The sequence below is a fragment of the Melozone crissalis genome, unplaced genomic scaffold, assembly GCF_028551555.1.
Source record: "Melozone crissalis strain CALT ecotype California unplaced genomic scaffold, PUWL_Pcris_2 ptg000042l_1, whole genome shotgun sequence".
Taxonomy (NCBI): Eukaryota; Metazoa; Chordata; class Aves; order Passeriformes; family Passerellidae; genus Melozone; species Melozone crissalis.
The window spans coordinates 3,250,000-3,265,549 of record NW_026535820.1 but is presented as its reverse complement, the minus strand read 5'-3'; the positions used below and the strand labels follow the sequence as shown (position 1 = coordinate 3,265,549).

Genomic DNA, 15,550 nt, shown 5'->3' with positions numbered 1-15,550 from the left:
CTCCCCTGGAACTCCTCCAGCTCTCTGAGAGGATTAACAGCATGCAGCTCCCACATAGCTCTGGATGGGGTTGAAAACAGACCTGGCCTAAAGTCAGCTGTGTCCTGTGTAAGTGGCCACTAATCACTAAACTTCTGCAGGGATGGTGAGCAGTGGGTGCTGCACAGGACACGGACAGCTCCTGCCATGCTCCTCAGCATGGGCAGCCTCCTGTCCTGCACAGGAAAGGATTCCAGACATCACTTTGGGGGCAAGATGTGGCACCCAAGCTCCTGGTAAGGGCAGGATTTTGTGCACAGTTCTGGTGCCAGCAGCTGGCTTCAACAGCTCCTCACTGAGGCTCCCAGTTCTCCTCATGGAGAGCATGCAGGACCCGCCCTGGGTGTCCTGCAAGTGACCAACCACAGTGACACTTAACTTTGCTGAGCCTGAGTCCTAACAACCCCTGGGGTGTTCTGTGGCAGAGCCAAGAAATTAATTTGCCTTCCCAAACATAATTTTCTCCATTCTGAAAAACAGCATTCTTCCTCACTCCTTGCTTTGCATTATTTTCTCCCAGATTTATTATCCTACATTTTTCAAATCAATTTATGCTTTGTCTTTTTATTTCTAACTACTTTTCACCTTCTCTGCACTATACCATCTATCACTGCAATCTCACCTATTAAACTTAATCTGATATCTAGATCTCACTTCACTTCCATGTCAAATTTGACATGACTTCGCAATGAATAAAATAAAGAGGGCTGGAGCTTCCTTTGCAAATTATTCAACTTCCACTTTAGAAAACAATGCACCTGTGCATAAGAATGGAAACAGCACAGTGTCAAAGGCCAGCCCTTCAGGAAGCAGCAGAGAGCAGTCCATGCAAAACATTTCTAAGTGAGGGTGAGAAACAAAATCCAAGCCACAAATACCTCTTCCCAGCTGAGACACTGCCAGTGCTGGTGAAGTGATGGGAAGGGCAGATTGCATACTTGTACCTAGGTCTGACTTCCACATCACCTGGCAACATCATGAGGCTTCCATGAGAGCTGGCATATCTGTATTTAGCTCTAGATAAATCCAAATATTTTATTTTTCTTCTGCTGTTATTCCATTATTATTAGCAGGAACAAACAACCACTTAAAAACCAGAAATGGCAGTATAGAATATTAATAAAAAACAACCAAAAAATGTCTCTGGTGTATCAGAACTTGTGGAAGTTTATTTGTACTCACAGAGACTGAAATGCTGACAGTTACAAAGACGGATGATTTGAGTAGTGAAATGTTTATTTATCTTTATTTATCTTTCATGGCTGGGCTGGAGAACAAGAGTAAGGGGCATTTTATATTGCAAACCATTTGCATAAAGTCACTCAGGCAACAGGTTCAATGATACACCATGTCATAACAAAGCTCGGCAACAAATATGTCTGTGTGTATTTGTGTATCTAACTATATATCTATATGTATGTGTACATGTGTGTATATAAGCACATATATAGTGCAGAGAAGTTCACACAGTTGATAGGCTGATGAGAGAATTCAGGGCATGTACTCCAGAGTTTTCCATCTTTGCTGTGTCCTTTCTGGCACATGCAGGTGCATGCCAGCTGTGCAGAGGTAATAGGGACAGGGCAAGAGTTTCAGGAGGAGCCAGAAGAGGGATGGCAGCCAGCCCCCCCTTGATTTACACCGCCCTGCCCTGAGGCCCATACTGGGTTATGTGCTGCTGTCCACCAAGCTGTGGCCAACCTGCCATCCACACCATGAAGGCGGTGGGATAGGGTAGCCAAGAGACTGTGGGACCTCTCACTGGTCTCTTGTCCCATCAGATTCCTGAGCATAATCCTGAGCAGCTGCTGGGACCCATCTAGGAGTACTGGGTGCTCCACTCAGTGACCCTTCCTGGTTACCTGCAGACCCTCCTTGCAGCTGCGGCCTTGTAACCCTCACACCTCTTCTCTGTGCTTTTTTCCAACCTGGGAGATGCCTGTCTTCCCCTGGATTTTCCCATTTTCTTCTAGCCCTCTGCCTGCACAAGACCGCTGGACAGTGTTGGTAGAGCCAGTGCCTGGCTAAACAGAGAACGGCAAAAATGGCAGCTGTGCAGCCTTGCCATTGACAAAGGACAGGAAGACTGGGACAGGCCTGTGCCTCTCCCTTGGCATATGACACAAAGAAATGTGTCTCTTGATATCCATCCTCGAATTATGCAGGGCAGAATTCAACACTGAGAGAAGCAGAAAACTGAAGAAAAAGGCAAAAAAGAATTTCTAACAATATTTTATTGGCTTGCATGGCAAGCATTTTTGAGACAAAGGTACCACTCACTGAGCATGCATTCCAATCATGAGAGACATAAATAATAATAATTACTATTTTTAATTTCACTTTCTTGGCACTACCTCAAAGTTACATATGTGTTATTCTTAGAATAAAAACCATTACAGCTGAACATTTTTATCAGTGAGCATCTAAGAAATGGAAACTTCAAGCAGTACTGACATGCTTCAAAAAGTGGACCCCAAGTTTATGTGTTGCCTACATTATCTCCTTCACTCTATAGGACTTCTTTCTTTTTTACAAGATTTTGATTTAAAAAGGGTTTTCATATTATGCGCCTTAATTTTTTTTTTTTTTCTGAGTATTTGCTCAGAAAGAAAGACACTGACTTCAGGGGGCATTTACATGCTTACTTCATCACACTAATTTCTAGCATGGTTGGTGCTATGCTGAAAACATTTAATTTAGCTCTGAGCATGCAACTTCCATGGTGGTGCCAAGTATGTAGAAGCAGGTCCTTGGATTTGCTTCCATTTGTTAGGTCTCACTAGACCAGCAAGTGAGAGTAAGGAAAAACCTGCTGGCAGCCAAGGCTCTTACTGATGGGCAGAGAAGCAAAGAGAGATCTTCACCAGACCATGTGTGTACAGCAAAACTATAAAATTGCTATAAAATGGTGGTCACTGGCATTCTTCTCAATTTAAAGGGCAGCCCTGCTCCGTGCTTGGTAAAGTTAAATGCCAGTCCTGAATTCCCAGATGTTCAGGCCTGTTTAACCTCAGAGGATGGGACATCTAGCCCTGAGTGAGATGTCTGAATGGCAGACTCATCCATTCATATGGATTGCTTTGGATGACAGAGGCACCATGAATTTCAGGCATTTGCTGTAACTCAGAGACATTTCCAGGACACCAAGGCCTTATTCTGCACTGACTATCTCTAGCTGCTGCTTCTAAACAAAACAACTGCTGCTCATCTAACTGAGCCTTCTGTAAACTAGTTGCAAGTATTCTTTAACCTGCTTAACGTCTCAGCTGGGCACCAGAAGGTGAGTAACTCCTGTGTCTTGAGACAGCAAAGAGATGAGAGATGTCTCCTCATTCCCAACCCAGAGGGCAGAAATATCACAGACTTGCATACAAGACAATTGTTTAATACGTTCACAAATCAATTTTATTAATTTAAAACAAAATTAATGAAGAAAAATTCTGTACACAATTGTGGACACAACACACTTTTTGTACAATAAGGCCCAGATAAACTGTTATTTTTTCAGTCCACGAGTGACTAAAAATTGAAAAGAGCCAAAGAAAAAAAAGACACCAATCCCCCCCATCACTGTCTACTTTGCTTGAGGAAAGAAAAGGCTAATGATAGTCTCAATTCTAAAAACTATCCACAATGTGCTTTATGCACGTACGTGAGTCCAGCACGAGTTGCAGAACTCATACTGGGTAAAGTAAAGCACACGTGCAAGTCTTGGTAAGGTAAAAACCTCTCTGTTGGTACTAAGGCAATCCACAAATATTTTATTCTAGCAGCAATGTGACTCCTCCAATAGAGAAGGGTGTTGATTTGTAGCTACATTGGTGCTCTGTAGCCTTGCAGGTAGCTGTTTCGAGGCTGGTGGTTTTTTTAAAAAAAAATGAAAGAAAAACCCCAGAAAATTAACCAACAAAGGTGAGGCTTCTTTTTAATAAGATATTTAACTGGGCCAAGGGAATTGGTACAATTCAAGCCAAAAAAAGTCGGACTAACAGTTTATTTAACCAAGTAGCTCAAAGCCTTCAAGATCAGAAAAGTCACAAGTCACAGACAGACATGGTCTAGGTTTGTCCTTTAAGTTAGTACAGACAAAAGCAAATTTTAACTCCTTGTTGATAACCATTTCAGCATTTCCATTGCCGGCAATGGACGTTATATCTTAGGAAAATCTGACTCCTGGTGGAAGAGGATTAAAAAACTTCAATGTATATGAGCATTCTTGTTTAATTTTTCCAAAATATTCCCATTTCTAATTTCTAAAAATATTAGTGATGATAATTTCCTTCATTTTTGGATGAGACAAAAGCTATTCAGTATCAAGGTTCCAGTTTAAGTTACATCTTAAAATATATTTGTGTTCTTTCTCTACTACTTTATGGAATGAGCTCCTAATTAATTTTTTAATACTCTAAAAAAGAGTTATTATGTTAACTTTAAAAGAGGAAACAAAAAGACAATAAAGGCCTCCTCTTCACTTGGGTTTTATCTGTATTTGCTTCAACCAGGGGGGACACACAAAATCAATCTTTTCTTAATCAGAGGGGGTGAGAGAAGAAAATGCAGAGAAACAGCTGAGAACAAAACCCAATTCCTATTGACACTTGACATCCATGCGTTTGGTCTTGACAAATTTATCTAAAAAAAAATCCATTATCTACATATTTATATCCAACACATTGATAAGGCACTGCACAAGTTTGTGCACATGTGGCCTCATTCTTCACCAACAAGGCGTTACTATCTTTCATTAGCATTTACCTTAACAATATGTAAAAGAATCATTCATTATTACAAATTTACACAAAAAATTCTTCCTGTACATGATTGTCTCAGTGATGTACCTATTAGTTTAAATTAGACATATTTTAAACTACTCTGTAATGTGCTAAAATCAAAAGTAGTTGCTGTACCATAAGGCAAAGGCTTATAATAGCCTTTAATCCTATTATACATATCCTCAGTTATATGATGTCAAAATACAGTCTGTTCATAAATAAGCAAAGATGTACAGAGTACCCTGGGTATGAGAAACCAAAACGTAAACCTTCTTTATAAGAAAATTACTCCACTGGTATTTTGTAAAATCTCAGTCTTCATTGTGCAATCAAGTTTGCTGCGTTGAAGAAATTGTGTGTGTCACATTGAAGAGGCTAAAAACTACAAAGCATTTGCAGGTCCTTTTTCTTTTCTTCACAGGTATGAACCTCTTATTTCCTTTTCTTCTTCTTTTTTTAAAATTTTTTTCCCATTTTATTTTTTCCTTCTCTATTTCTTTTTGGTAGCAAATGTGGTAAAGATGAGTTGTTCAAACACTCGCATGGCTTATTTTGGTTGGGCTGGCAGTGCCGGAGCCAACAGCTGTTCTGAAGAAAAGGACTTGCTCCTCTGTTCACTGAAGGGGCAAGGGTTAACCCCGACTGCAGCTGTACGTCAACATGCTGAAATCACAGAGTTCTCTAGTCCAATGCTGACACAAGACACAGGCATCTCATCCACGGGCAGAAGGAGGCTCTGAGGTTTGAAAGTGCTGCTAAGCTGCTACAAGTACTCCAGTTCCAAGGCATGGTGAAGGGCCATAAGGTCAGAGTGGCTTGAGATCCTCCAAAATGGCATAGCATGCTGTGAACAGCACAGACAATATGTAAAAATAACCCCAAGCATTCTGGTACTTAGATGCACCCTTTGTCTTTCACAGGGATAAGAGAACACTTGGGGGAGAGAAAAAGAACTCTTAAAACCTTGAGTCCTACAAGTTTATGCCTGGTTTCTCTGACCCACCCCCTAAACATAAATTCTCAATAACAGCAAATCTATTTGCAATAGGAACACATCAGGAGATCATAAGGAAGGGAGGGGCTTCTAATCTCTTTATATGAAAAACAGATTTCAGAGCACTACAGAAGAAAATATTATTTTTGGACAAAAAGAAATCAAATAACATACATATAAAGCATGTGGGTAGTTTCAGGAAGGAAACAGAAAGAAAATAAAGAAAGTGAAAGCGTTGTTTACTCTCAAAATGTATTTGCTCCCTGTAAAAAACTTCTCTTGGCAGAAGAGTCAAGAACAGAGAAATGGTGATTCAGAATAACTCATGTGTTGCTCACATCACTTTGAAAAGATTTTTATCCCATTGGCTTGTATAACATTGGTCATTGCTAACACTGATCTTAAAGCATCTTTTCCATGTGGGACATTAAAATAAGTACATCTTTTTTTCCTATTAGTTGTAATAAAATCTGTCTGGAGCACAAATACTTTTGCAAAGAACTTGAATTAACCAAAAACACAAATCCCAGGAAAAAGCACAGATCACCTCATTCATGAAGGGTAAAAATCTGCTTAAGAACTACCTTTATACTTGAAACTGGGGGTTATAATGTCAGCAAAAACTTTTGCATAAATTAAAAAATAAGAAAAAAAAGCTTTTGTCAGGAAATTATTCTCTAAATCCAATGGGAAAATAGTTTAAATTCAACAGTATTCTGAAGGCTAACATGATGGTGTTCACCTTTTCATTGGGTCAGTTTGTGTCTTGACATCTTTAGGAGGCAAACCACAAGCAATTAATTATCACATTAGCTTCTAAGTTCCCCAACCATTTTTATCTATGATTTTCCAAAGAGGCTTTCATCATCCTACTTCAGCAGCTCCTGAGAAAATTCCTAATTCCACTGAAATCAATGGCAAAACTCCATCTCCTCTGTCACTTTTATTCTGCTCTCCTTTTTTCATTCTGGTCTTCTCAAATTTTAAGTTAGAGAAAAATTTTGAAAACAATGTTAAAACTCACTGATTCCAGCTGCACATTTACTGTAATTTCTGCACCTGTCTCAGAAGGCAAACACCTTAACACTCAGCCTATCACATCCTCTTTGATATGACACTCCTGATTCGAATGAAGATGCAATATGGATGCATCAACAGGTGCCCACATTCAGAGTATGCCTAGCTTCTAGAGCAAAGGAATTTCTTCAGGAAGAAAACATTATGACCCCCAAGAAAACACCATTGTAGCAGTTTCTGTTCTGGTTTGCTTTGCTCTAGAGTGTTAGAAAACCTTGAGAAACAGCTGACTGAATCTCAGCTTAAACATAAATTCATGAGTGATGGCTGACAATGGAGACAACAAACCAAACAAAATTTAGAGAGACAATAGCGGTATTTTTCTTTTAATGCTTGTGATATTTCCAAAACACTTTTATAGATGGATCTTTTCCTTAAGAAGGAAATGTTAAACACTACAACACTTTTTTTCCCTACATCTTCAATCTGGACTTCCACTGTACTGTCTCTATGCTCCACCAGCTACAGAAAACTGATGCAGTTAGCTCACTCAGTTACAACTCCATGTCCCAGGATCTTTCTTCCCTGTTACATTATACAGGCAGCCTACCCTCTGTGCTCTGTCAGGCCTGACACTGCTGCTTTCCAACTCACAGATTTCCTAAAGATGAACTTCTCGCATCATGTTCAGGAAATGAACCAGCAAGAGCAATACGAAATAAAAATTACTAGCCATGCCATTCTCTGGATTTTGCAAAAGCTTCTGTGCACCTCTCTAACTTAGGCTGCAAGATCTTTCTGGCAGAATTTGAAATATCTGATAGGGATACTACATCAAGCACAAAGAGTCACAGGTTTGTGCTGCAGCAGGTCCACGCTGTGTTTGCCAGATGACTGCACAGGTCGGCGATGCTCAGCAGTGCTGCCTCCTTTTCGTGGGAGGTTGCAGCTTCCCTCTTCTCTCTCACACCCCTGCCAGGTGGGACACAGCTGGTCTCCCTGAAAGCCAGCCATAGCTCCCTACTCCTCCTCTTAGTCAGCTTGGCAGCAGGTCTGCTTTAGCCACTGGGTCAGGGAGGTGTAAACAGCATACCTATGATGTGCCTGGCAAGGACTTTGGTGGACACCTGCCTATGCAAAGAGTCTCTGCAGAAGCCAAGAGTCAATGACATGGATGCCCTCCAAGGTCAGGCAGCAAATCAATGAATAGGGAGAGCTATAGGAATAAATTCTTGGCTTCCAGCTCCCACTCCATGCAGTTCCAGCTTTATACTGCTTCCCTAGTAACAACCTCAGCATCACAGAGCATACACACACCAGGCAGATAGAGCAGTTAAAGACTCTGATTGATTTAACAGAAGGTTTAGCTTCTGCTAAATCAAATTACAGCACCTCGTGTTAGATGCCCATGTGCAATATCGAGTTTTGGATTACCCTGTTTATGGGTCAGCTGTTGATGGTCAGATTTTAAACCAAAACTGTTAGCAGTCATTATTTTGACTATATATTTCTATCTCAAATTCAGTTAAGTGTCCTCTGCTTTATTTATGTCTGTCTGTCTGTGAAAGGAATATACCTATATTTACTCTATGCAGTTACAGCAGCAAAGTGTGGAATGACAATAGTCTCATGAAAAAAAAGAGGTTGTGCAAATCTCAGGATTATAATTATTTTCAGGTCTCCTTCATGAAGGTCTAAAGACCAGCTGCACACTCCTGAGAAATAAAGCATGCCAAGAACATGGTGGCTGCATAGGGCTGGAATCTGCTCTGATGCCCTGGATTGGCTGAACGTGGCCAATTCAGATTTCCATCAGTCTGACCCTACACTACAGCCTTCAGAGCTGTGAGGAGGAGAAACAAACCTGATACAGCTCTATATATATCTGTATGTTTGTGTGTATATGCGCGAGGGCGTACGCGGCCCTAAGTCCGGCTAGCTGAAGGGGTGAAGCGGCCGACGCCCCTGCGCATCAGAAGCCAGCCCCCCTTGGCATCGTGGCCTGGGGCTGGGCTGGATTGCGGACTTGCATTTGCGCAGGACGAGACGAGAGAGGAGGCGACCACTTGCTGGGGGTAAAACGTCGGTTTATTGAAGAGCCCACAGGCAGCAAAGGGCAAACCAACAGGTGGAAAAACCCACAGCAAATGGCCCCGAACACAGGGGGAGACAGAGTTTTACAGGGAAGGGGTGGAGAAGGGAGGGAAGCCCAGCTAACCAATGGGAGAACATATTGGGAGGTACATAACACAACTGACAGATGAACATATCCAATAAATACAAAGTAAAGGAGGGGCTCCGGGACACCAGCCAACCACAACCCCCAGAGGGAAGAATGTTCTCGAAAGCAGGGAGGAGTGGGGGGTGATTGACTGGGCCCAGGGAGGAGGAAAAACTTACTTATAAGGTAGGAGAGGGGAGGGGAAGTTACATAACTTAAGAGATTGACAACCGAGGAGGGAAGGGGTAACCATAGTAACATAACTGCCAAAGGCTCTGTGGCGGGAAAACTGGAGGGGGAAGAACCATTTTACCAAGAACAGGGGGGAACAGTACAGAAAATGGGGGAACAAAACAAGAAATTTAAAAACACACTACAACATGTATATGTAGAGCCTCACACACATGTGTTCATATATATGCCTGTGTTTTCTTGAGGCATGCATACTAATTTTCGCCCCATCTGATAATACCGTATGAAACTAGAACCTTTAAAGTAACAAAATTATCATACACAACCTTACCTATTATTCTTGTATTAACATGCATTGTTGATTCACAACTATTCAGCCACATCAAAAGTGGCAACACACCCATGATATGGAAGTACATTTTCTCTTGCCAAATGACTTGAGATCATTTGAGAGAGCAAGAGACCCTTTGTATATATCTGTACTAAATATTGCCTTTAAAAAGCCATCCCTGCCAACACTTAGCACACCCCTGTCACGCAGAATGCTTCTATTCTGAGCCAAGAAAGAAATGCCAATCTCACATTTGCTGCTGCGGGAGAATGGATGACAAATGCTAACCACTAATAAATAGGTCGTGAAACTGGATGCATTAATATCTAATGGCACCCTAAGTCTACTATTTCAACATATTCCAAGTAAATATGAAGCATTTGTCTTTAAAAATCATTAATTGTTTGGTAGATGATACTGAGTAATAAAACATCTATGAACTTTTAAATTATTTGATTCTGATGACATTTTGAAATTAAATATGGTGGCAAAATTTTGATTTTAATGTAAAAAGCATAAAAAATGAAATGACAAATTTAGTAAGCCTAATAATTAGAGTACTATTAAATAATCTAAGACATTAAGCTATTTTATTTCTGAAATAGAAGTAATTTTATTTTCAGTGTGTACTTACTAAATGTACAAAACTTCAGCTATTTTACTCCACAAAATAGTGCTGCTATTAATAGATATGCAAAACAAATCCATTTTTTGATAGCAACACCAAAAAGTCCAGATTACCCTCTGTCCTCCTTCCCTTAAATGAATACATATTTTTACAAAAAAATTACTCCTGAGATTTGTGATGGATTTGAATAGAAAACTCATCAGTTTTTGTCATCTTTCATGGTATTTTTATTGTATTCCTGCCAGATTTGCTAAGCGGCCGTCTTTACTTCCTACCCCAGACCTGACCAGCACAGTGTGACTCTGAGCTTAAAAGCAGTGGCATATTGGATACCCATTTATATTCTATTTATTGCTCCACAAAGATTTATGATTTTTCCTCCCAGGCAGCATGACCATTTTGGAGACAAAGGAGAAGCCCATTTGCCTAGGCTCTCCCGAATCACCTGATGTAAAATCCAGCTTCTCAGTGCATAGGAGCCTTTGTCTCATCTCACAAATTAGAAATCCTTTGGAGACTTCTCCTAAGCAGAAAAACTCAGGAGCTGGGGTTTTTCTGTCTTATTAATATTTCCTAAATGTGTCTCCAAAGGCAAAGGCAAAAGATGAGCACAAAACACAACACAACAAAACAAAATAACCTCCAAACCCAAAACACAAAACAAAGCAAAGCAAACCAAAATGCTGAGACAATGGCGTTTCTGGCAGAAGCCCCCAGACCCTTGTACTGAGAACAGCTGTGTCACCACAGTGGCACTCTGAGGTGGTGGCTGTGACCCACACTGATGCCAGCAGCTCCAGGGCACCCTTTGGAGTTTCACACTGACTTCTCTCTGCCCTCCTCTCCCTCTTTTCCGGGGAAAGCTGATATGAAGGTAGCAACATTCGTGTGAGCCCTGGTGTTACAGCCAAGCTCACGGGCTGCTGCACTGACCCAGAAGGGTACAATCATTCCTCAATACACAGGGCAAACATCCCAAGAGTTTAACTGTCTCATCGAACATTTTGCTGGAAGTGACAGCTAAACAAAGGTGTCACTATCCTAGTGCAACTAATGCTACCAGAAATGTAACAGTGTGCAGTTTTCTCAGTGTATTATGATTACTTACATCAACCAAAAGAGGCATTTTATTACCAAACTGTTTATCCTAAAAATGTTTCTCAATAAAGCAATGATCTTCTAAGTGGCATTAAGAAATTTCTATTATTGAATTTTTATACTAATGACAATAATAAAAAGATTTTAAAAGTTTCTTTTATTTTCCTACTGCTGTATTGACTCAATATTTTCCATGATGAAGGACATACATGAAAATCTTGTTTTATGATGAGGGAATTTATAAAATTTTTGGTAAATTATTTTTAATAATTTAACCTTAACTTTCTTAACTCCTAAGCTGGAAGCTCAACTTTTTTTTAAAATACACTGAATGAACATAGAATAAAAAAAAACCAAAAAAAACCTAATGAAATAGGCTTGAATTTATATGCTCACTTGAAAAGACTCCTTACAGGTTACATGTAAACAATGAAGTGCTATCTAAAGAAGGTTGTGCTGTTTACGCTCTAAATAGTGTAAAGAAACACACATATGCTAATGGCTTCACCTCAGGCCAAAGCCCTTCAGAAAACTGCTGTGCAAAGGGTAACAGAAGATCTGTCCCTTCTCTGGAGAAGGCCACAAAACCTGACACGCTGATGGGAAGCAAAGCAGGACGGAACCAGCTACCAAAATTTAGGGGTAAGCATGACAATGGGGTACATCACAGGACAGTTATGCCACTCTGGATTGAGATGCTTTGGGTAGTTTTGGGGAGGCAAAGCTTCTGTCTTGTCTGTGTGCTCTCCAGAGAAGGTTTCTACTCTTGAAGGATGTGAAGGAAAAAACTAAAAAGGCAAAGCCTGCATTCACAGTGTGAAAGGGTGAGTTCTTATTTGGTGGACTAAGAAGCAGGACAAGAACCACAGAAGCATTTTCCTAAATCAGATTGATAGTTTATGCAGAAAGGCAGGGCTGCTGCTCTACTTATTGACTTCTCTGGCATTGCTGCAGCAGATAATTTAATCCAGAGCATCTAACATGCTTTCAACCTGAAAATTCCTTCCACCAGGAAAGAATACACACAAGTAATTGCACAAAAGAACTTTCTATACTGCTACTCCTCTTAGTGACTGGAAAGGCTTTCTCTTATGCTTTTCTGAATCATGTTTCCTGTTGAAAAAAGCATTGGAATAGATAATGTTACCAAAAGGACTACTCCTGCCATTATCATATACAACACTATTTCACCGAGCAACAGAAAAGGAACAAAGAGAAGGAATTTTTTTTTCCCCCTGATCTTAAATACAGCTTTTAAAATGTAATCATTTGCAGCGGGAAAACATTTCTCTGCAAAGATGAAAGGCATTTCTGAAGGAGAAAAGAGCAAACTGTTCCGCCAAAGGGATATATGAAACTGAGATTCTGCAAAGTGCTGGGACGAGCCGGGAACCTACCCGCGAGGCTTCAGGGGCACAAAACCCAGATTTCATGAAGCAAAACCAGTCAATGGTTGTTAAAATGCCATGTGGACTAATTAGCTTCACTTTTCCAATTTAGAAAGTCACAGTGGAAAGAGATAGAAGTATCACAGAGAGTTTTGTGGTGAAAAAGCAGCTGTGTAAAAGCAATTTATCTGTGAAAGGGAGCAAGAACAAAAATGCCCATTTTCCTGCTCTTTCTCCTATTATTCAAATAGCCAAGGTTATGCCTCATTCCTCCAAGCAAAGAGTGTGTATCTGCAGACTACCTAGGGTAATTTTTTTAGCAAGACTACAAATAAAGCCTATTATTTGTGAATGGGAAGTGTTGCTTTTTATACAGCTTAATTCACATTGAAAAAAATATTTTTTCCGTTCTTCTCAGTGGGAAGCAAAAAATAATAGACAGTATTCTCTGCTCAGTTATCTGAGATTATGAATGCATGCCAAGCCACAGGTTGTTGTCTGAACGAAGAATCCAAATTATGGACACACAAGAAAACGGAAATTCCTGTCTACCTACTCCAGTCCTACATGTCTTTTTAAGGTGTGACATATACGTATTTCATACAGCTAAACAGCACACTGCCTTTGATCACTAAGAATCACCATATTTTGCTTACATTCATAACATCCTATGTGGTATTTTGGGTTGCCAACGAAAACAGAACTGTTAGTTCTTGGCACAAAAGCCAAGGCCCGTTTTCAGGCCCCTTTTTGAAATGCATCAAACATACATAGTTTAATGTGTCTTTTGGAGAACAGCAGGGCAAATCATTATCTATAGGCTTACCTGGCTTTCTACTAGATATACTCAACACAGATTTTATAAGGCAAAGATATCCAACTTAAATGTCAGTGCATGCTGTCCCATGCTGAAGAAAAGACAATTATCCAGACTCTTTTAACCAACCCGCACCAAAAAAAGGTCATTACCTTTTTTGCACCTTGTTCTTCTTCGACACCATCTCCTATAACAACATACACTACTTTTCTTCCAAATCTTTGAATTATTCTCTCAAAACAACTTTCCTTTCCTGAAAGAAAAAGATCAGAAAAAGACTATTCAAGGTAGGTGGTGATGGGATGTCATCAAATAAATAACAATAATAAATCAAATAAATAATTTTAGCTTTTTAGCTTGGATCTCCCCAACCCTTGGACTTCTTAAGTAGAGCTACAAAGATGAGAAGAGTCTGTCCCTCAGGATGGTGCATCAAGGCTGACTGCAGCATAGACAGCATACTAAAGATCCACAATATGACCTTTCTTGTCTCATTCCCTAATATGACACAGGTTTTGGGGGGAATTTTACCACCAGGAGAATTATCTACCATTTGTTTATGACCAGTAGCTTGATTTGAGTAAATTGATTGAAGCTGAGTTGAAATTCTATCTTTTTCTCCAAAATCTGTTACCTGATTAATCACAGCTCTTAAAACAGTAGTACCTCCACTTAGAAGGTCACTCAAAAGATTAAGATTTAAATGCCTGTAATCCAATACATGGGCCATGTCCTTGATCCTGCACTGGGATCCATTCACATAGGTCATTCCTTCCCTGCACACACCTAGGGAAATTATCTCAATGCCCCAGCCCTATGCACGAGTACCACAGAATCACAGAAATGCTAAGGGTTGGAAGGGACCTTAAACTCATTTAGTCCCAACTCACCCTGGCATGTGCAGGGACACTCCCACTATAATAGGTTATTTAAGGTTATCCAAGGTTATCCAGGTTATCCAAGGCCTTACCCAACCTGGTCTTGAACACTGCCAGGATTGTGGCATCCACAACTTCCCTGGGCAACCTGTTTCAATGTCTCACCATCTTTACAGTAAAGAATTTCTGCCTAAAAGCTAACCTAAATTTCTTCTCTTTCAGTTTGTACCCATACTGGGAAGTTTCAGGTACAGTACTGAGAAGACAAAAGAAAGCAAAAACCTAAAGTTGAGTTTTCCCAAATGTCCCTATTATGAAAGGTCACTTTAGTCTGGCCGCGGGATATGCTGAGTGTCTACAGAAATGGATGGGAAGAATTGTGGTTTATAAAATAGTTATTTCAGCTAAAGAACAATAAAAGCGTTAAGAAAAAGTAGGCTGGAAATTAAATGAAGTTTTCTAGACATTACAGAAGTCAAACTACTTAATGATACCATTTGACAGTAGCACCAGGCATAAGAAACCTCCAACACTAAGCTGGAACAGTGTTTGAATATTATGAATCATGCCATGTCACAAAAATCTCATGGTTTCTTGTGACAGTCAGTGACAGAGCATATTTTTCCAAAACCACCCTTCTACCCTATGTATGTGAAGTCACAAGTGAAGATCTATTAAAATATGTTTTAATTAAAATGTGTATTTAAAGCATTATATTTCAAAGCTATAATTTACTACAAAGTTTTGATAGAGGGCACTATAACTTTTTTATTCAGGAAAAATTTTAAATATTTTATGGGAATGCTTTCAAATTTCTCTGTAAAAGTATGAACTAATTTTTGTTTTGTCTTGTTAAAAAAAAATCAAAAATATCCTACCATTTGAGCTTGCTGTATTATACTTAAGATACTTAAGAACAGATGAAAAATGTGTTCTTGTGTCCCACAATTATGAGGGAATCTGAGACAGAACAGATATGTCATAATCACATTAAAAACTACAAACACCATTGCCATCTGGTCTGGGGTACTTCTACATACTCAGCATAACATCTTTTATACTGAACCAGAAAACAGAAATAAACATTTTCCTGGCTGAAGTTTATTACAGTCAGTATGGAGAAAGTTAAATAATTACATTTTGCAGCAAAACATTCTTGCTTCTGGTAAATTGTT

General features: G+C 39.8%; 1 protein-coding gene across 1 annotated transcript in view; it reads right to left on the bottom strand.

The window, feature by feature from the left end:
- Positions 1-4,929: 4,929 nt before the first annotated feature.
- Positions 4,930-15,550, bottom strand: part of EYA1 (EYA transcriptional coactivator and phosphatase 1) — a 145,079-nt gene continuing 134,458 nt past the window's right edge. The window contains exons 18-19 of the mRNA XM_054284733.1: positions 13,650-13,750; positions 4,930-5,655 (exon numbers count right to left, since the gene is read on the bottom strand). Of these exons, the coding sequence (XP_054140708.1) occupies positions 5,575-5,655; positions 13,650-13,750 (182 nt within the window). The 3' untranslated portion in view covers positions 4,930-5,574. The remainder of the gene's footprint in view (positions 5,656-13,649; positions 13,751-15,550) is intronic.